The following is a 23,378-nucleotide window of genomic DNA, read 5'->3' on the forward strand; positions in this document are numbered from 1 at the left end:
ATTGATGTGAATGGTAGTCCACTACAGGGAATAAAGTCACTATTCTTGTTTGGTCCAATAAATTAAATCTGGGCTCATCTCTGGTAGCAAAGGCACAGAGCAGACAGGCTTAATTTGAGAAAAGGTTAACGCCTTAAGAGGTACCTAACCAGTTAAAATGTTGAAAGCACAATATAAAAGTTCCTCCCATAATCTGAAAATTGAGAATATTGTAATGAGTAAAATGACAAAAAAATGACATGAATCCAATAAGGGGAACTAGGGATGAATTTTTAAGTTTTAAAGAAACATAGCGCCCAAAATCGGAAAACGCCGACCGTGGGCAACTGGTTGTGCTAGACTGGGGCAAAGTCAGAAAGTGAAGGCAGACTGCGATCAGTCACTGGTCGGATACAGGGACTGGGTTTGTCCCTGTCAAAGATGTACCTTCTTTTTCTAGAAACAGTTCTGAATGTTGAAGTGTCGTCGATGTATTCATCCAAGTGAAAGGCAGCGTGCGGAAGCTGAGGCAGGGCTTAACTGCGACAGATTGCAGGAGGATGGGGCCTGATGCAGTCATTAACGAAGGAGGGAAGACTCTGAGCAGGAGAAGTTCACATTTCTTGCCAAAAATGGCCTTGACGCCGATCAGGTGTCAATCCTTGTCGGTTCCTGTGAAATTGCTACTAGTCAGTTTTCAGCTCTTCTCTGGAGCTCAAGATTCTTCAGTGGAGCAAAGCTGCAGGCTGGAGCCAGCGAAGGGTTCGAGATCAGTCTTGGTGAAGAGCATAGTGGGAGTTGCAGGAAGTCCAATTCCATTGGTGAAGAACCCTCAGTGTAACAGCTGCCAGATAGGTCCAGCTCCTTTGTCAGTGCTTCTGAGGTAAAGTTTTCATAAAGTTTCCAAGTCCCCACTTTTAATATTAGGCAGGAGGAGTAGTCTCTGATGTCAGCCAAGGGTTGCAGAATCTCAGGAACAACTCTTGAAGTCAGGACTCACTCCAGCAGAAGCCAGCATCAGGGCTCAGGGCAGTCCCATTGAAACTGGTCAGCTTGGCTCTTCAGGATAGTGGGTTTCTTGCAGCTTTTGTGGAGCTTAACAGAAGTTCAGCCAAGAGAACATTAGAGTCCACTTCTTTGTCCTGAGTACAAGTAGACGCAGGTCCAGCTCTTAAGGTTCTCCTCACAGGTCTCACCATCAGGTTCACTTCTACTTCTGTCTTCCACAAGTCTAATAGTGTTCTGATGAAAGTGCCCAGGCCTGCCCCATGTATGCCTGGCACCAGCCTGTGAGTAGGGCTGGCTCCTGGCCCTTCCCTAACCAATAGGAAATCTTTTCCCTGGGACCCCTTAAGCTACCCACATTTTTTGCAGTTCATGTGTGCCCTTATGCAAACAATCGCACAGTGCCTCTCGCTGCCTACAACCAAGATGGTAAAATATTCACTTGCTTGTGCAGAGCTCCTGAGCCCACCTTAGGTGTGACCAGGGAAATGAGAAACCCCCTCCTCTGTGATCACTCTAAACTGGCCCTGTGGGCAGCTTCTCTCCCACTGGATTTGGTGCCTGACTGGCTAGAAGGACAACATAGGGGACATGTCCAGGTGTTAACTAGGCATGCCTGTGACAGGAAAGCCTCTTTGAAGATAATTAAGTTTGTGGGTGCTGCCCAGATGGTCATCTTGTCAGGAACAAAATACCACTGGACATCCAAGGTCTTTGTCTTAGCTCTGGGAGCTAGTTCATATCTCATCAGCTATGGGAGCTAGTTCATATCTCATCAAGGAGCTATTGCTCCCAGGTGACAGTTGTAAGCACATGTAAATAGGCTTCTGGAGGCTTTAGGCAGGCAAAAGGTTACTTTTTAAAAGTGCATTGCGAATGATATTAAGTACAAATCCAAATTTACTGATCAATTAGATTTGTAATAAATAATACAATATTGAATTTTAAAACAGTAAAAATAGCTTTTTTTGTCACTGTGAGGACATTTTTTGTGTGACCAGACCTTTATGTTCAGACGTCACCAAGCTTTTGCTTCCAGCTTTTAAACTCTCTGTTGCCGTCTCACGAGCAGGTGATATGCCACTATCCTGCCCTCCTGAATGGCCTGCAGTGCCACCATTGTTTTCTGCACTGCAGACCGTTTCATCCACCCCAGGCACCCTTAGCGTGCCTGTATTAACTACCCAAATGCTGCATCAACTTGTTTGGACAAATATATTAGACCAAAAAGAGATTTTGCTGAAGATAGAGTTAGTTATTCATGATTTCTTGATTCAATCAGAATTTTAGGTTTGTCGTGTATATGTAATGATGTACACAATTAATAGGTCATTTATCAAAAAAATAAGTTGCCTCTTTTTAGATATCTGCTACAGTCAGTAGCGGTTGTTTCCAATATACATGGCTCGTGGTGAGTTGATTTTTTGGTTTGTCTCGGTTGTCTTTTTGTGATTTCATGGCTTTCCTCCCTATTCTTGTGTTTGTCCTGTCTAGGAGCAATTCTGCCTTACAGTTTTCTGACTGGTTGGCGTGCTTGCATTCAGGAAACTACTCTCTTCCTTTCCTTCAGTCAAGTCAAGTCAAGTCAAAGAATTTATATAGCGCTCTACATACCCAGAGGGTCTCAAGGCGCTTGAGGAGGGGAGAGGAATTACTTGTCAAATATCCACGTTTTAAGTTGCTTTCTGAATGCTAGGTGATTCTGAGTAAGGCGAAGGTGAGTGGGAAGGGAGTTCCAGGTTTTAGCTGCCAGGTAGGAGAAGGATCTACCTCCCATGGTGGTTTTGTTGATGCGGGGTACAGTGGCAAGGGCTTGGTTGGATGATCGTAGCTGGCGGGAGGGGGAGTAGAAGGACAGTCGTGTGTTGAGGCATTCTGGTCCGATTTCGTAGAGTGCTTTGTGTGCGTGGGTTAGGAGACGGAAGGTGATCCTCTTATTGACGGGTAGCCAGTGGAGGTTTTTCAGGTGACCAGAGATATGTTCTTTACGCGGGATGTCTAATATGAGCCTGGCTGAGGCGTTTTGGATTCGTTGGAGTTTTTTCTGGAGTTTAGCGGTAGTGCCGGCATAGAGGGTGTTTCCGTAGTCCAGTCGGCTCGTGACCAGGGCGTGGGTGACCGTTTTCCTAGTTTCGGTGGGGATCCAACGAAATGTTTTTTTGAGCATGCGAAGAATGTTGAAGCAGGATGAAGAGACGGCGTTGACTTGTTTGTACATCGAAAGTGAGGAATCCAGGATGACGCCCAGGTTCCGTGCGTGGTCTGTCGGGATGGGTGCTTTTCCAAGGGCTTCTGGCCACCAAGAATCGTCCCATGCAGAGGGGGAGGTACCTAAGATAAGGACTTCTGTTTTATCAGAGTTCAGTTTCAGACGGCTATGTTTCATCCATCCGGCAACTTCTTTCATTCCTTCGTGTAGGTTAGTTTTGGCGCTGTGAGGGTCATTGGTGAGTGATAGGATGAGTTGAGTGTCGTCCGCGTAGGAGATGATGTTGAGGTTGTGTTGGCGTGCGATGGTTGCGAGGGGGCTCATGTATACGTTGAAAAGGGTGGGGCTGAGTGAAGATCCTTGTGGAACGCCGCAGATGACTTCAGTGGCCTCTGACTTGAATGGTGGAAGGCGGACTCTCTGGGTTCTTCCGGTGAGGAACGAGGTGATCCATTCTAGTGCTTTTCCTTGAATTCCGATGTTTCTGAGGCGCTGTAGAAGGGTGATATGGCAGACTGTGTCGAAGGCTGCGGAGAGGTCGAGGAGGATGAGGGCGACTGTGTCTCCAATGTCCAGTAGGGTTCGAATGTCATCTGTTGCTGCGATGAGGGCGGTTTCAGTGCTGTGTTTGGCTCGGAAGCCGGACTGTGAGGAGTCGAGGGAGTTGTTGGCTTCGAGGAAGGCGGCGAGCTGGTTGTTGACGGCTTTCTCGATGACTTTGGCCGGGAATGGAAGGAGCGAGATGGGACGGTAGTTTTTGAGTTCGGTGGGGTCCGCTGTGGGTTTTTTCAGAAGGGCGCTGAGTTCTGCGTGTTTCCAGCTTTCCGGGAAGGTGGCGGAGTTGAGGGAGCAGTTGATGACGTCTCTGAGGTGCGGTGCTATGATGGAGTCTGCTTTGTTGAAGATGTGGTGAGGGCATGGGTCTGTGGGGGATCCTGAGTGGATGGAGTTCATCAGGCGGATGGTGTCCTCAGTGGAGATTGGGTTCCAGTCATTAAGGATGTTCAGGGGGGGTGAAGGTCCAGCAGATGGTTGGGTGGAATGGTCTCCGGGTTGGTTGTCGAAGCTGTTGTGGATGTCTGCAATTTTGTTGTGGAAGAATGAGGCTAGGAAGTCGCAGAGGGCTTGAGAGGGGGTGATGTCGTTGGAGTTGGCCGAGGGATTGGTGAATTCCTTGACGATGTTGAAAAGTTCCTTGCTGTTGTGGGCGTTGCTATCTAGTCGGTCCTGGAAGGTGGTTTGCTTGGCTTTTCGGATCAGTTGGTGGTGTGTGCGAGTGGCGTTTTTGAAGGCTTCCTTGGTGCTGGTGGTTCGGTCTTTTTTCCAGGCCTTCTCCAGGGAGCGGCAGAGTTTCTTGGATTTCTTAAGATCATCGTTGAACCAGGAGGCTTTCTTGCTGCCAAGTTTGATTTGTCGTTTTTTCAGTGGTGCTAGGATGTCGGCGCTGTTGGATAACCATCGGGTGAGGTTGGTGGCGGCTTGGTCGGGGTTTGAGGAGTGGGCGGGGGGCTTTTGAAGAAGCGATGAGGAGATCTGGTCGATGGTGATTTTGTTCCAGTTTCTTTGCAGAGTTGGTTGGGGGTGGTTGTTGGGTTTGGGCTTGTTGTAGGTAAAGTGGACGCAGCTGTGGTCAGTCCAGAGGAGAGCCGTAGTGTGGCTGAAGGAGACATGGTTGCTGGAGGAGAAGATAGGGTTGAGTGTGTGACCTACGATGTGGGTGGGGGAAGTGACCAGTTGTTTAAGTCCGAGGTTGGCGAGGTTGTCCAAAAGGGTGGTGGAGTTATGGTCGTTGTTCTTTTCAAGGTGAAAATTGAGGTCTCCCAGAAGGATGTAATCTTTGGATGGGAGGGCGTGTGGAGTGATGAAATCCGTGATGTCTTCACTAAATTGTGCGCGGGGTCCTGGAGGTCTGTAAAGGAGGGTGCCTCTGAGTGTGGTTTTGGGGTCGGTGTGAATCTGGAAGTGAAGGTGTTCAGAGTTGGCGAGATTGACGTCAGAGCTGGTTGAGATGTGGATGGATTTTTTGTGGACGATAGCGATTCCTCCTCCTGTGTGGCCGGTACGGTCCTTGCGTATGATCTTATAGTCTTCTGGGATGGCAATGGTGATGTCTGGGGCGGAAGAGGCGTTCATCCATGTTTCTGTTAGGAAGGCGACGTCCGGAGAGATGGTGTCTAGTAGATTCCATAGGTCAATGGCGTGCCTGTGGACCGAACGGGTGTTGAGCAAGATGCATTGTAGGTTGTTGGGGTCGGGAGTCTGTGGGGTGATCGTAGCGGAGTTGTTGACGGTGCCGATGAATTTGCAGGAGTAGCATGAGAAAGATCCATGGGCGTGTCCAGGAGCGGCTTGGACACAGTTGGGGGAGCGGCCGGGGTTAAGGGCTAGGAGGGTGGGGGCATCGTAGGTAATGCGGGAGGGCTGGGCAATGCGAGGGCCTGGGGGTATGGCGCTGGGCGCGGTCCAGGCGCGGACGGGCGTAGACGGGCTTACCTTTGGCGCACCTTCGGCGTGGCCGTAGCGCGTGGAGGCATTGGCCATAAATGGATGGTGGAGGGGGCGGAGCGTGGGAGGGTCAGCTGGGAGGCGGGGTCTAGGTGCAGGGAGGGTCTGGGACGGGCGAACTCCATGAGACTATATGTCTGTTCCTGCTCACTGTCCCCTGTGCTCTACTTCACTTTCCTCATGCCCTAAGCCATCCATGTTGCTATCCCCCTCTTGTCTGTTACTTACCCTTCTCCATTTCACTCATTTTTAGGTCGAAGCCTACCAGACAACAGAGTTGTCTGGTTTACTAAACACATCTGGGGGACATTCGGAAAGCTTCTCTAGGAATGGATCATGCTTGTTACTTACCATTAGTTTTGTGGTTTGTAACTTGCATTTTCTGGCTTTCTATTTGCTGGCTTTAATTGTTTTAGGCTGTCCTACTTGAGTTTGTGCCTCCTTAGGAGCAAATTCTTCTCATTCTACCTCTCCTTGTATTCTTCCTTGAGTGCTCTTTTCTGTAAACAGCCCTGTAAATCTTGTTCTTATCTTATTTCATTTGCTGTGCATTCAAAGATAGAAGACAAATAGTAGGCTCTGTCTTCCAAAGGAGCTTGGTGTTTACTTTTCTTTCTCTGACTTCAAAGTGAAAGGCTGTATTTGCCAATTTTTCTGGATACTGGGGGTAGGAAAGGCTTTTTTTTACTAGCACACAACAACATTTGAATGAACTGTGCTAGTATTCCAGAATATTTCAAAACTAGGAAGGCACAAATAAAGTATTTTTTAATTCCAAAATGTGTTGGAAACAATACTTACATATGATTTAAACACATCATTACACTAGGTGATGCCTTTTCCACTCATTATCGTTTAATTGTCTCAGTATAGTTGCATTAGTAAAGCTGTATGTCTGTGGAAATGTAATGGTAATTTCAATTGAAAATGTGTTGTCTGCAATGGCAGTGTGCTACCACACCATGCACACTCCACACTGCTTTGCACCACTCTATGCCACCCACTGTACTCTTCGCCACTTTGTTGAAGCAGATTCTGATTATCAAAAAGAACTACTCCACGCCACTGTACTCTTCTCTGTACCACTCCACTGAGCTGTACTATGCAATACTCCATGCCGCTGCACTCTGCTCCACTCGTCACACCTCTACTCAATGCCCTTTCATTCAATGCCTCTCTACTCTGCACCACTCTACTCTATTCTAGTACACTCTGTCACGTTCCAATACACCACTACTCTCATTGCCCCTGCACTCTACACCACTCCAGTGTAGGCCACTCTACACAACTCTACATCACTCCATGCCTTTCTGCAACATTGCACGTTATGCCAGTACACTCCATGCCAATGCACTCTACTCTGTACCTAGCCAATCTACGCCGATCCACTGTACGGCACGCTAAGCTACTCTGTTCGTTTACACTCTGCGCCACTGCACTCTACACTACTTTACACTCTAAGCCACTGCACTGTAAGCTAATGCAATCTACGCTTCTCCACTCTACGTCAGTGCATTCTACACCACTACACTCTGCACCACTGCATTCTAAGCCTCTGCCCTCTATGCCAATGCCACTACACTACTGCATTCTACAACACTCTACTCTGTAACGCTGCACTCTCTGCCGCTGAACTCCCCGCCACTCAACACTACTGCACTCTTTACCCATGCACTGCACGTCAATGCACTCTACGCCACTCTATGCCAATCCACTCTACTGTACACCAATCCACTCTGTGTAAGTTCACTCTGCTCTAAAACAATCTACTCTATGCCACTCAGTGCCATTCCACTCTATGCCATTGCACTCCACAGCACTCTATTCTAAACCACTGAACTCTGCGCCACTGCACTCTATGCCACTGGACTCTACTCTGTGCCACTGTACTCTATGCCACTTCACTCTATGCCAATGCTCTATATGCCACTCTACACTACTGCACTCTATGCCAATGCACTCCAACCAGTGCACTCTATGCCTCTCTACTCTATGCCAATTCACTCTACCCTACACAATCCACTCTATGCCAGTTCACTTTACTCTAAAATAATCTACTCTACCCCACTGCACTCTATGCCACTCAGTGCCATTCCACTCTATGCCATTGCACTCTACGCCACTCTATTCTAAATGAATACACTCTACGCCAATGCACTCTATGCAAGTGTACTCTCCATCTCTGCACTCTACACCACTTCACTCTACTCTGCACCACTGTGCTCTATGTCAGTGCTCTCTGTGCCACTCCAGTGTTTGCAACTGCACTGTACACCAGTGCTTTGTATGACACTGCAGTAAACAGCACTCCACTCTACTCTCCTGCACTGTACACCACTCCACTCTTCACCCTCTACTCCACTGCACTCTATGCCACTTTACTCTGCACCACTCCACTCTGCAACAGTGCACTCTAAGCCACTGCACTCAACTATGCACTCTAAGCCACTGCACTCAACTATGCACCACTCCAATCTACGTCGCTGCATTGTACGCTGATTAATACTATGTCACTGCACTCTACGCTGCTGCACTCTACATCTCTGTACTCTGCAACACTCTAATCCAATGCACTGTACACCAGTCCAGTTACAACACTCCTCTCCACTCTGCGCCACTCTACACCACTGCTCTCTATGCTGAACCCCTGTAGTTGAGGCCACTGCACTGTACACCAATACACTCTATGCCACTTTACACCACTGCACTCTATGAAACTATACTCTAGTACACTGCATTCTTGCCACTGCACTGTATGCCGCTATGCGCTGGTACTAAGGTACTGAACTCTATGCCACGCTGCTCTCCATCACTCCTCTCTATGCCAAATCACTCTGCAGTGCTGAACTCTACACCACTCCACTCTATGGCACTGTACCCTACTATGCAACGCTCTAATCTATGACACTGCATTCCGTGATACTCTACACCATTGTGTGTTACAATACTGTACTCTCCGGCACTGCACTCTACTATGCAAAACTCTAATGCCTCTCCACGCTACGATACTCCACGCTACTCTCCTCTACGCCACTTACTTTTAGCCATGCTGAATAGCAGCCACGCAGTGCACAACATGCTAAAGCACATTGGCAAAGCTTCCATTAAAGAACTTAGCATGAATGCTTTTGAGAATTGTGATTTAACATAGCTGTGTTTCGCAAAATGACTATTTCTGGGCAATTTAACGTTTAAATTGTTGTAATTTTTGTCCATGTCCGGTAAATGTAACAATATATTGTTACACACAATCCTCAGAGCCCGCCAACACCTTCTATAGAATATTACAAAGACTGGCATCTCATGATAGAGCTCTCCCAGAGGCTGCACGCCCTTCAATATTACTTACACCAGACACCAGCGCCGGATTGCTGCTATAAGCAGGATTTCACAGAGAGGGCCCCCTAAGACACCAGCCTGTCATTCCATATACCGTCTCCTTCCCTGTGGATGGGCGTCAAAAGTGTTGAGCCTAAGCAGGAGTGACATTTTACATTCCTTCAGACCATCCAAGCTGTCTGCCTTGATTTCCCCGATTCTTGTCCTCCTCTGGAGTAATCAATTTCAGTTGTTTCCCTGTTTTTTTTAATAATGCCTGCTTTTATATGCCTTGTTCTGCTCAAAGAGGTTGCCATCAGGGATGAAAAGATCATGCTCCAAGAGAAAAAGATAATTTTGCATAATTAAAATGCTGCTGTATAATAATGAGCTACTTTTCTGGCTTTCGGGAAGACTAGCAAATTATTCACTGCTTTTGCATTTTGCGTTTTCTTTTGCTTGACTACGTGTCAGTCGCTCCAGTGCTACCATATTAAATAGTCCTTTTCGTTGATTATCTGCTCATATGTGTATTTTTCTAGTACCTCTCTGGTACTTTCGCCTTCTGACTCCTGTTGTGATAAGTCAAGATACCTTATGAGATATGTTGACATGATCTTGCACACCATCCAGTCAGTCGCCTAGCTATGTGCATAAACAGCTCCCTGTCAGGACTGCTGAGGTCCTTAATTATATGTTTATTGGACCTTATACAGACATGGAAATCAGCTGTCATCAAATTGTTCATTGTGGTGCATCTTTACTCGAGTCTGTGTAACTACATATGACTTCTGCTCGAGGTATCTTCTAGAGTCCTGTGTGAATGAAAGATCATCTTTAGGACATTTATTGTTTACATTTGTGTTAAAAAATATTGTATTTGAACTTTTTCTCTATTGGAACTATTCACTTTCTTCTTTTCCTGAAGGCCTCTTCGTTTCAAAGTAAACGATTCGGCTTTCCAGGTCTATTTCGGTGATCTGTTAGCTGCACACTAATCTGATTTCAGAGAAAAAAACTAAATTATTGTGTTTTATATAATGGACTCTTACGAAATAGATGTGTTTGACAGGTTCGGCAGTACAAACTAGTATTGCAGTTAGAAACATAGAGATATATGTTCCAATCGCCTAGAAGCGCTAGTTTGTATTCCTTAAAAAAATATCAAATACAATTTATGATGATTAAAATCACCATTAATACAATATCATCAGACTCGTAGTGACCAAAGGATAGTTTGGTTAATAAGAGACGCAGTGGGGTTGTCCTTACAGGATAAGGGTTTATTTGATTTGATGTTGGCTTTAGCTTTCCAGCAAATCTCACTTAATTGGAAATTCTATTCTAAACTATCAGTGAAGGCCTGGTGGAACGATGTTTGTCACTATCACAGGTTGGACACTGCATTTGCTTCTTCTGTTCAACCTTATGTAAACAGGGACTTATTTTGGAAATCTTTAACCAATTACTTGACTAATTGTTCACTTCAGGTTTCATGTAAACGTGCTGAGAATTGTTATCCTCCTTAGATATTTTGTTCATTATCTCTTCATCCCTACAATTTGTTCTCGTCTTGATTAATGTTTACATTTCTCATGCTCTGGAATTTTTCTATTTGCCTCTTGGATAAGATAAGATACAATAAGATAAGTTATGATAACAGTGGTTTAAGTCATATAATATGTTTATTTATCTGCTTAGTTTTTGATATGTTTATAATTTATTCTCATGATCTTCAGTTTTAGAACTGCAGTATTTCTCTTCGTTTTCTCCCGCCCTTCTCTCCCGTATTATTACTAAAATGTAAACAGCTTTCTACTCTGTAATTCTTGTCTGTACACTTTTTTCTATATTTATTGTTTCATAACCAATTCTTTTATTATTACTACTTACTTAATAAAGCTTATTAAACATAAAAAAAGAAGAGATGCAGAATTGTAACATCTAGTGTGGCTTGACGCAGTGTCGAATAGTTGGATTCTCCAATGACTGGAAGATGCAGATTGAGTAACAATTGTTCAACCGGAACTGTGATAAGTGCGTCCCTTCTGATCCTTCCCTGCTGGTTATCCAATTCCCAGTTTTATTATTCATAATCCCTGTTCAGTACATATAGAACAAACACCTGGACGCCAGATCCAATTTAGGCACTAGCCATGTCCTGCCACTAATCTTGCAGGAGTCGAGATAGGGTTCAGTTAAAGAGGCTGGCACTTACACTGCTCCTGGGTGCTGCCACTTACACTGCTCCTGGGTGCTGCCACTTACACTGCTCCTGGGTGCTGCCACTTACACTGCTCCTGGGTGCTGCCACTTACACTGCTCCTGGGTGCTGCCACTTACACTGCTCCTGGGTGCTGCCACTTACACTGCTCCTGGGTGCTGCCACTTACGCTGCTCCCTGGTGCTGGCGCTTAAGCTGCTCCTGGGTGCTGGCGCTTAAGCTGCTTCTGGGTGCTGGCGCTTAAGCTGCTCCTGGGTGCTGGCGCTTAAGCTGCTTCTGGGTCCTGGCGCTTAAGCTGCTCCTGGGTGCTGGCGCTTAAGCTGCCTCTGGGTGCTGCCACTTACACTGCTCCTGGGTGCTGCCACTTACACTGCTCCTGGGTGCTGCCACTTACACTGCTCCTGGGTGCTGCCACTTACACTGCTCCTGGGTGCTGCCACTTACGCTGCTCCCTGGTGCTGGCGCTTAAGCTGCTCCTGGGTGCTGGCGCTTAAGCTGCTTCTGGGTGCTGGCGCTTAAGCTGCTCCTGGGTGCTGGCGCTTAAGCTGCTTCTGGGTGCTGGCGCTTAAGCTGCTCCTGGGTGCTGGCACTTACGCTGCTCCTGGGTGCTGCCACTTACACTGCTCCTGGGTGCTGCCACTTACGCTGCTCCCTGGTGCTGCCACTTACGCTGCTCCTGGGTGCTGCCACTTACGCTGCTCCCTGGTGCTGCCACTTACACTGCTCCTGGGTGCTGCCACTTACGCTGCTCCCTGGTGCTGCCACTTACGCTGCTCCTGGGTGCTGCCACTTACACTGCTCCTGGGTGCTGCCACTTACGCTGCTCCCTGGTGCTGCCACTTACACTGCTCCTGGGTGCTGCCACTTACGCTGCTCCCTGGTGCTGCCACTTACGCTGCTCCTGGGTGCTGGCGCTTAAGCTGCCTCTGGGTGCTGGCGCTTAAGCTGCTCCTGGGTGCTGGCACTTACGCTGCTCCTGGGTGCTGCCACTTACACTGCTCCTGGGTGCTGCCACTTACGCTGCTCCCTGGTGCTGCCACTTACGCTGCTCCTGGGTGCTGGCGCTTAAGCTGCTTCTGGGTGCTGGTGCTTAAGCTGCTCCTGGGTGCTGGCGCTTAAGCTGCTTCTGGGTGCTGGCGCTTAAGCTGCTCCTGGGTGCTGGCGCTTAAGCTGCTTCTGGGTCCTGGCGCTTAAGCTGCTCCTGGGTGCTGGCACTTACGCTGCTCCTGGGTGCTGGCACTTACACTGCTCCGGGGTGCTGGCACTTAGGCTGCTCCTGGGTGCTGGCACTTAGGCTGCTCCTGGGTGCTGGCACTTAGGCTGCTCCTGGGTGCTGGCACTTACGCTGCTCCTGGGTGCTGGCACTTACGCTGCTCCTGGGTGCTGGCACTTACGCTGCTCCTGGGTGCTGGCACCTAGGCTGCTATGACTTGCAATGGCGAGAAGACATTCGTGGGCCAACCGCCTCCTTGCTCCCAATACCCTAAAGGAGTGAACCACCAGTGACCAGATTGCCTCAGACTCCTGAATATTGTGCCCCTTTAAGTTCCACACACTCGCACCCAATGTGCAAGCATCTCTCCCCTGGGAATTCCTGACTGCAGTAGCTTGGAGGGATGTTTTGAATAGCCGCACTGCGTCTTTTAATGCATATCTTTAAATTGTTTAGGCAAAGTTATGGCAATAATGCCTTTTTATTTAACTACATTCAAAATCAATCAAAATAAAATGTATTTAATCTAGTTTAGTCTAAGAGCAAAATTCATGCCCGTTTGGAACCCCAAAGAATAGAGTATGTACCTTGTCCCGTGACTGAAGAACTGCACTTAGCTCCGCCCTAATTGTGCTTCTTCATATTGCATTTTACATCCTGCTGCTGCATGGTTATTGTAATTCAGTTTTAATGTACGGAGTATATGCACACCTGAACGCATAGAAACATCACGAAGGCAGAATGTCAACGTTCAAGTAATTAACGGTGGGCTACAGCTAAACATTTAAAAGCAGAGGGTATGTTCAGTACCCTAGCCACATTATTTCTTTTGTTCGCCATATCAATATGGTGCAAGTGGCGATCTGAAGATCAATATGGCAGTTATATTCATACGTACACATTACAGTAATACATCTGGGGGTTTCAGCATTACCAATCATTTTTTACTGACTGACAAGTACTTCAAATGTGTGTCTGTCGTGTAGAATTGCAAAAAACACAGTTGATGGACAGAATGCAGAACAATGTCTTACATTCACCCCAGTACAAAGATCTGGGCCTAAATCCATCGTTTTTCTGCACTCCACACCACCCTAGGTCAGACACTGGCTATATGCAAATCAGCCTGGACCCTGTGCCTCATGGGAACAGTCCAGCCCGAACTACCAAGCCATGTCTTTCCTAGACCGGAATCAAGCATCCAAGGACCGGTTTCTGGCTATCAGCCTTCTTCAGCCTGGATAGCTTGACTCCAGTGATGTGGAGAGCCTGGGACTCACGTCTGAGCATACCCAGCCCACTCGGGGTGAAAATTGCAAAAAACACAGTTGATGGACAGAATGCAGAACAATGTCTTACATTCACCCCAGTACAAAGATCTGGGCCTAAAACCATCGTTTTTTTGCACTCCACACCACCCTAGGTCAGACAATGGCTATATGCAAATCAGCCTCGACCCTGTGCCTCATGGGAACAGTCCAGCCCGAACTACCAAGCCATGTCTTTCCTAGACCGGAATCAAGCATCCAAGGACCGGTTTCTGGCTATCAGCCTTCTTCAGCCAGGATAGCTTGACTCCAGTGATGTGGAGAGCCTGGGACTCACGTCTGAGCATACCCAGCCCACTCGGGGTGAAAATTGTAAAAAACACAGTTGATGGACAGAATGCAGAACAATGTCTTACATTCACCCCAGTACAAGGATCTGTGTAGGATGTCACACTAGAAACTCTGGAGCTGTTTCCCTCCCAACATGTGAGTTCTCCATTACTGCAAGAGCAGCCGGAAATACTTGCTAATGTCTGTAATTGACCTGTGAAGATATTTCAGAATACATCAGAATTAGAAAAGCACAAATGAAGGACATTTTTAATAATTCAGGAGTCTGTTTGAAACAAATATTTTAATATGATGCACTTGATGATGACATTTCCACACATTATTGTTTGTGCCCTAAATACGTTTATCAGTAAAACGGCATGCCTGTGCAATGGTGATGGTCAAGATGTATTGTCTGTAATGGAAGTATGCCGCCACACCATGCATACTTCACTTTACCTCACTGCAGTCTACTCTGCTCCACTCCACTGCTCCCTACTCTGCACCACTCCACACTCTGCCACTCCAATCCACACTGCATTATTCCACTTCACACCGCGTCACTCAACTCCACACTGTCACTGCACTCTACTCTACTCCACTCCACTCTGTGCCACTTCACTCTGCGCCTCTCTGCACCACTCTATATCAATGCACTCTACCCCACACTACTCTGCTGTGCATCATTACACTCTTCGTCACTGCACTTTACACCACTCCACCCCACTCCACACTATGCCACTCTGCTCTGCAACACTGCACGTTGTCACTGCACTCTTCGCCAATGTACGCTGCACAGTACCACTCCACTCTGTGCTAATACACTCTCTGCCAATCAAGTCAACACAATTTTAATCTGCTCTTTACTCCATGCCACTCTACGCCACTGTACTCTAAAATGCACCATTCTTCTCTGAAACAATCTACTCTGTGCCACTCCATTCTGCACCACTCCACTGCAGTGCACCACTACACTCTGCATCACTGCACTCTGTCAATTCACTCTGCACCACTTTACTCAGTCAATGCACTCTGAACCACTTTACTCAAAACCAAGGCACTCCCAGTCTACTGTGCACTCTACACCACTATACTCTGCAGTACTTTATGCCACTGCACTCTACATCACTGCACGTTATGCCACTTTATTCTACTCTGCACCACTGTACTCTGGCACTGCTCTCTTTGTCACTCTGCTCTGCACCACTCTATGCCACTGTGCTCCACAGCAATGCACTACGCCACACTATGCGCCACTGCACTCTACACCACTCTATACCATTGCTTTCTATGTCACATTACTCACCACTCTATGCCACTGCACTCTACTCTACACCACTGCACTAAACACTCTACTCTGCAACACTGCACTCTTCACTAATGAGCTCTAGACCACTTTACTTTGTACCACTCTAGTCTACACCACTGTACTCTATGCCATTCCACTCTACGTAACGCCATTCTACTGCGCTCTACGCAATGCACTCTACTCTGCAGCACTCTACTCTATGCCAATGCACTCTACCCCACTCTAATATGCACAATCCATTCTTCGCCACTACACTCTGCACCACTCCAGCATCAATCTTCACCACTCCACTATGCCACTCCACTCTGTACCATTCAATTCTGCAACACTGCATTTTAAGCCACTGCACTATATGCCACTGTACTCTACTCAGCACCACTTCACTCTACGCCACTTTACTCTGAAACAACCTACTCCACAACACTACACGTCATTCCACGCCACTGCACTCCACATTGCTACACGCCATGCCATTGCACTCTACTCTGCGCCACTCTAATCTGCGCCTCTTATCTGCGCCACTCTATTCTATGCCACTCTACTCTAAACCACTGTACTCTATGCCAGTGCACTCAACACCACTTTACTCAAAATCAATGCACTCTATGCCAAATACTCTGCACCACTGTACTCTACAGCCCTATACTCTACTCTGCAACACTGTATGCCACTCTACACCGTTGCGCTCTATCACTGCACTGTACGCCACTCTGTTCTACTCTTCTCCACTGTACTCTTCACTGCACTCTTCGCCACTGCACTCTACTCTACATCACACAGCTCTATGTCACTCAACGCCAAAGCACTCGACATCACTGCACTCTACCCTGCACCACTCCAAACCACTTGACTCTATTCTTAAACAATCTACTCTATGCCACTGCACTCCATGCCTCTGCAATCTACTATGCACCATTCTATGCCACTGCTCTCTGTGCTACTCTATGCCACTGCACTTCACACTTCTATACTCCACGTCACTGCACTCTACGCCAATGCACTCAATACCACTTTACTTAAAACGAATGCACTTGACGCCATGCCACTCTAGTCTACACTAATGTAATTGATGCCACTTTACTCCAGGCCAATCTACTTCACTCTATACCACTCCATTCTACAACACTCTCCTACATTCTGCTCTACAACACTACTTCACTCTACGATTCTCTATGCAACTCCCTCTATGCCACTTTATTTCACTATATTCTATGACACACTACTCCACTCTATGCCACTTCACTCTATGACTCTCTATGCCACTACATTCTATGCCACTGGACTCTACAACACTCAATTCCAATCTCTGCCACTCTTCGCTAGGACAATCTACTCCAATCTACATAACTCTACTACACAACACTGTACTCTACTCTGACACTCTACTCAGCTCTACTCCACTTTACACCCTTCCACTCGATGACACTCTACTCCACACCACTCAATAACACTGTACTCTGCTCCACTTTTTAACACTCCACTCTCTTTTACCCCACTAACTTTTATCCATACTGAACAGCATCCATGCTGGTGTACAACATGGCTAAAATGTATTGGCAAAGTCAATTGCTCTTGCAAAGGTGAGACCTATTAGATTTGTCAATGCTTATCTCCTGTGAAATGTATGTTTTTTTGTGACAACCAAAGTTAACTGCCTTTAAAGCGACAACATATGCTATCTGCTTCAAAGCATATTTTTGCTAAGACATGGCACAATGACTTTCTTCAAATGATAGGATTTTTTGCCTGTCATTTTTTTGTTTTTTTTCATACATGGGTAGACTAACCAAATTATTCAGAATTAGGGGTGTTGTGCCGGTACCCAACAAGCGTTGGGAAAGCCAGTAGATCGTGCCTTTGAAACTATTTGTTCTTCTATAAAGCATGGCACTGCCAACGTTGTCAATGTTTTTAGCCATGCTTTATAGCAGCGTGCCTGCTGTGCAGCATTGCTGAAAATAAATTAACAAGCATTGGCATAGCTAATAGGTCTCGCTTTTAGTATTTTGTAATTGGTTACTTAATTAGCGATGTAGTTATGTGTAGTAATATAAAGTGTTGCATGTGTAAAGATTTATATGCTGTTGGAGGTGATGTTTTTTTTGTGTGTATTGAAATACATGTTAAGCTAAAATTGCGTATATGTATGTGTACATGTTTGTTAATGCAATGTACATTTTTTGTAATACTATTTTAGCATTTTGTTTCATGACTGTGTTACTTTGTAAAACCATTGTTTATATTCAGTTAGCACTTAGTCTATATTCAGTTAGCACTCGCTGGCTTGTTCTATTTGGATCCATTTCACAGGGAAGCAACTAAATGAAAGAAGGAAAGAGAGGTTGTGAATCATTTCTTCAAGTCACGGTTTTCAGTAACGCATTTCGTTGGCACACTTTGTTCCCCTCTGCACTTGCTCGTAATCCCATTTGGCAGGAGATTCTCCTCGACGTGGTTACATTTCAAACAGAAAGGGCATGTTTCTTCTGGGTCCCGTTTCCTCTCTCTGTCCTGTGCTTTGAAACCGCATTTCAATAATGACATTGTGAGAGAGGAGACGTCAGCGGTGTGCAGCTCACCTGTGGTTTTCTCCACCTGCCATCTATCTCACTTCCGTGTTTTAGTTTTGTGGGAATGTCTCTACAGTGTGGCCATTGTTTGCTGTTTACTAGAAACCAGATCTAGTCACACGTTTGTTTGAAATGTAAATGCTCTCTTGGATCCGATTGGCATTCGCACTGGCAAACAACAGGCTCCATTACTGGCATGGCCCTTCCAGTTACCTGTCAATTGTTCATTCACCAGGCACGTCTAAATTATGAAAAAAATACGACTCGCTGTTTCTTTAGTTTCTCTAAACGTGTGTTTACAGTGCTGGCTTCCATATGCTACTGAAGAGTCTGCTAAAACCATACATCCTACTACAAGGTCATTTTATGTTACTTTTGTTCATAATCAAAATCTGGCTCCAGGCGGCTATGAAATAGTACGTATCAATTCATATGTGTTTCTACTGCATACTGCGAACCAGGGATGGCCTAGGCACTCCCGAATTTTCGGCAGTTTAAGAAAATCTAGCATAGGACGCCATCATTCGTGACAGCAAAGCAAACTTAACACGCAACACTCGTGCAGAAAGCAAAATGGGACGACGAAAATACTGAAACACGCAAGAGAAGAGCGGGGCGAGCGAGCACGGCAGCAAAGCGAAAGCACTAATCAAAACCTATGCTGCTGCTGCACGTAACCGTAAGCAAAAGGCCATGGGCGGTTACATTTGTTAAGGAAGATGGGACATGCACCTGCCTTAAACCAAAGGCATGCTGCCTTTGTGAAAAAGACGCACGAAAATGCCAATAGCACTTAAGCACACGCACGCACCTGTGCGGAACGTTTGTGAGTATCTGGTGAGATTTTGAAAGCCCTTACATAAAGTCTCGCAGAGCAGCGCATGCGCGTGGCGCTAGGCTCGACCTAAAAAGGTGTATGACGCATCGAGAGCTAATGCACTTTAACCAAAAATATTAAAAAGTGCATTAGCCCTGGCTGCATCTTAGCACTTTTTAAAAAGTTGTTTTAGCTTCAGTGCAAAAACATTGCCAAAGCCAAAAGCTCTTGTAGGCGAGACATATTGTCGTTGTCAGTGTTTGTTCAATGTTGGTATGAACGCAAGGAAACTAGGAATAAATGAGGTCCATTAATTTGCCTATATCTCTTCAGGACCAGGCAGTAGCTATTTGGTGCAGTGTGGAATCCCTGTCATACTGTAGTACCACAACAAAGGTCCGTCCATCAGAAGTTACAAATGGTGTTGCGTGCTGCTTCAAGTATATTTCTCTCTCTTTTGATGGTGACAAGGTAGGGTGAAATCATCAAGGCTGCCTTGGCCTCTGCTTTTGAAAGCTGGTCTGATGGCTGATACCTCACCATCGCTGATGGCCTCTTTTCACAGTTGTATGCGGGACATTTCTAGTTGGCTTTGTGCCAAACTCACTGAAACTTAATGGCAATAAAATAGAAGTTATGTGTTGATACTCAAGGAATCCCAACTGCCATTGGATTTTAGCTCATTGAACTCTGTTCTGGTGGGGGCAACTATAGTCTGCAATTAGTGAGTGGACATGGACAGTGATCTTCTGCTCACAAGTCATGTCAACAATCTCTTGTCCACTTGTTTTGCGCATATGCGAGTGTTATGTAAAATCTTTCCTTTGCTTCATAGTCATTTATAGTCTCTGGTGTCATGTTTTGAGTAGGCTGGATTACGGTAATGCTTTGTTGTTGCCCCACAATACCTCCTAAATTATCTTTTTCATATTCAAACACCTGCTGCAAAGCTCTCACTCTGCCACCGGTTCTTCCTAGTGGTTGAAGTGCATCAAAAAAAGTATGGGAACTTTGATGCTCTGTGCCGGGGTGCGTGGTAAAAGGTGTGGCTTGAAAAACAAAATATTCTATAACTTTTTTCAGTCTCTCACCTTCAGGTAACTACATATATAATGCGAACACAAGGAGGTGATGTACTGAGTGCTGAAACTTCGCAGTCACAGATCTTGGTTCTAGCCATCATCGTTCTTTAGCTCACTTTGCCACCCCAGTTCAGACCCAGCCATAGGAAAATCAGTCTTGACCCTGTTCCTCATGGGAACAGTCCAGCCCAAACTGCTACGCCAGGTCTTCCCTGTAAACAAGCATCCTGGGACAGGTTTTGGGGTAACACCTCATCGGCCAGGCTAGCTTGAATCCAGTGGCAGAGTGAGCAAGAGGCCCACTTCTGTGCATACCCTACAAACGTAGGGCGAACAAAGCAAACACAAGGAGATGATGGACGGAGCACTGCAAACTTTTCAGACACTCACCCCCAGTCACAGATCTGTGTTGAATCAAAGAGATGATGGATGGAGCGCTGAAACTTTTCAAACACTCACCACCAGGCGCAGATCTGGGTTACCACAAAACTCGTCCCAGGATGTTTGTTTCTGGTATAGGGAAGACCTGACTGGGCAGTTCGGGCTGGACTGTTCCCATGAGGAACAGGGTGAAGACTGATTTGCATACGGCTGGGTCTGAACTGGGGTGGATAAGTGAGCTAAAAAATGATGATAGGTTTAACACACATCTTTGACTGGTGTTGAGTGTCTGAAAAATTTCAGCGCTCCGTCCATCATCTTCTTGTATTTACTTTGTTCACCCTAAATTGGCAGGGTATGCCCAGATGTGGGTCTCCTGCTCACTTTGCCTCTGAATTAAAGCTAGCCTGGCTGATGAGGGATGTTACCCCTAAACCGGTCCCAGAATGCTTCTTTCCGGTCTAGAGCAGTTTGGGGTGGACTGTTCCCATGAGGAACCGGGTCAAGACTGATTTGTGTATGGCTGGGTCTTAACTGGGGTGGCTAAGTGAGCTAAAGAACAATGATGGACTCAACCCAGATCTTTGACTGGGAATGAGTGTCTGAAAAGTTTCAGCACTCGTTGAAAGGGTATGCCCAGAAGTGGGTCCCTTGCTCACTTTGCCACTGGATTCAAGCTGGGCTGGCTGAAATGGGGGTGTTACCCTTAAACCGGTCCCTGGCTTGGTAGTTCGTGCTGGACTATTCCCACGAGAAACAGGGTCTAGACTGATTTCCATATGGGTGGGTCTGAACTGGGGTGAAGAGATGTGCTAAATAACGATGATGGATTCAACCCAGATATTTGACTGAGGGTGAGTATCTGAAAAGTTACAGCGCTCCATTCATCATCTCCTTGTGTTTTCTTCACATGTAATAACACACCGTTTAGATGAAAATTAAATGCAAATTAAGTTAATCAGTGGAAAAAGCACTGTCATAAATTATAAAACCTCTGTTAGTTAGTGCTACTGGTGTTTTTAAATTAAAAACTTATGGGCACATCGTGCCCCTCAGAAAAACCCTAACTTCGACCACTGGTTCGCCCACTACAGCTAGTCTGCATTATCTTCACTGTCTCCCTGTGCTAAATCAAATTCAATTTAAATCAATCTGTATAGGCCACAGAGCCATCCTCCAGATTGGTTTGCGCCCTCTTCAGAATAAACTACTTAGTTACCTCCCCCAGAAAGCACTAGGCTTTGCTGTGGCTAACCTTTTCAAGGTCCCTTAGTTCAAAAAGACTGGAGCAGATGGCCGGCATGTCTCGGTAGCGGCACCTCTACTGTGGATTAGCTTGACTTCCCACCCTCCGAGCCATTCGCGATATTTACGCATGTATTCAAATCCCTTAAAACCTGGCTTCACACTATTTAAACTTTGGCTCAACTTTGGACCCTCATTCCCTCTTCTTTCTTTATAGTATATAGAGCGCAATATAAATAATAATAATACTACTAGTAATAATAATAATACTGATAATAATTATATGTAACCAAACTGGCACAGTAGAATGATTATAACTATTACTGGTGAATGAATTGTCACAGGCTCTTAGGGGCATATGTAGGTAATTCACATTTTGCGATTCTCAAATAGCGATTTTTAAGGAATCGCTATTTGAGAATTGCAAAATGGAATGTAGGTAAAAATTTGCAATTTTTTTGATAATCTCAAAAATTCCATAATTGTGATTAGCAAATTGCGAATCGCAATTAAGGAATGAGTGCCCCATTCATTCCTATGGACCAAGAGGCCCATAGGAATGAATGGGGATACATTCTCAAATTGCAATTTTCTATGAAAAAATCTCAATTTGAGAATCTCAATTCCAAGGGTGGCAGGGTGTCCAAAGGACACCTGTTGCACCCCTGGAATGTGCCTGTAAGTACATGTGGCGCACATACATGCCCTAAGGGCATGTCTGTGCGCCACATGGCACTTTGAATAAAAAAAAAATCATTTTGAAAGGAAATCGCAAAATACCATCTACTTGGAGTAGGTGGTAATTTGCGATTTCTTAAGCTCAAATCGCTATTTTAAACGCACCCCTACATAGCATTTAAGGAATCTCAAAATTGTGATTCCTTAAATGCTTGAGCAAAATAAGGAATCACAATGTTTGCGATTCCTTATTTTGCTATGTGGCACCTACATACCAAATCGCCGTTTGCGGTTCGCAAACGCCAGAATTCTGCAAATTCCTGCGTTTGCGAATCGCAAACGCCTACCTACATATGCCCCTTAGTCTTTCCTCTGGGCCTGCTAGGCCTGACTAATTGTTTTTGTCCCTTTCTGGCATAGCCTTTTGTCATGACTCTCAGCTTCTTTCTGACTTGTCATTAAGAATGTTTTCTTTCACTTCTAGAAAGAGAGATGTTACTAGTCTTGTTTTCTTTCTCTCTGTCGTGGGTAAATCATGAATATTTATTTTCTGTTGTAGGAATGTTTAGTCTTGGAGTCCCCGTGGATGCTCTCTTCTTCATCGGAAATCAGCTTGTTGCTACTAGTCACACTGGGAAGGTGGGAGTGTGGAACGCGGTGACTCAACATTGGCAGGTAAACAAATTGTATTTTACACTATGTGTATGGGCGTACAACATTGCTTAGTGTTAGAACTGGCTATTTCTGGTAGGCTAAGGCTGACGCCAAAGCCAGGCAGAAACCACCATTCTAGTCAGGGCAAGGAAGTCACACGCCAAGATAACCTCTGCTCACCCCCTTGGTAGCTTGGCACAAGCAGTAAGGCTAAACTCGGAGGCAATGTGTAAAGCATTTGCGCCAGCGCACAACAGCAACAACATACTAGGCACACCACAGAAGAGACTCCACACAAGGTTATTATAAAAATAACTTTTGTATTGTAAAAACACATCAGATAAAATCACACATATACATGGTGCCAACTGGCACGGGCAATATTCACAGGGATTATGTACACAAGACAGGGCCACAAGGGTCCCTGTCATAGTCAGATATAGCACTTCTAGAATAAGAAATAATAAAACATAAAATGGTAATCACAAAGATAACAACCAGTAACCACTGGTAACAGGAACCAGGACCTTACTAGGACCACCTGTACTAAGAAAGAAGAACCACCTAAGTATCACACAGCATTAGGGGTCT

The 23,378-nt window shown here is 45.8% G+C and overlaps 1 protein-coding gene across 1 annotated transcript in view; it reads left to right on the top strand.

The window, feature by feature from the left end:
- The window catches only part of KCTD3 (potassium channel tetramerization domain containing 3), a 319,588-nt gene that overhangs the window by 209,700 nt on the left and 86,510 nt on the right, over window positions 1-23,378 (top strand). The window contains exon 10 of the mRNA XM_086927901.1: window positions 22,693-22,808. Within this exon, the coding sequence (XP_086784027.1) occupies window positions 22,693-22,808 (116 nt within the window). The remainder of the gene's footprint in view (window positions 1-22,692; window positions 22,809-23,378) is intronic.

The sequence above is a fragment of the Lissotriton vulgaris genome, chromosome 6 (assembly GCF_964263255.1).
Source record: "Lissotriton vulgaris chromosome 6, aLisVul1.2, whole genome shotgun sequence".
Classification (NCBI taxonomy): Eukaryota; Metazoa; Chordata; class Amphibia; order Caudata; family Salamandridae; genus Lissotriton; species Lissotriton vulgaris.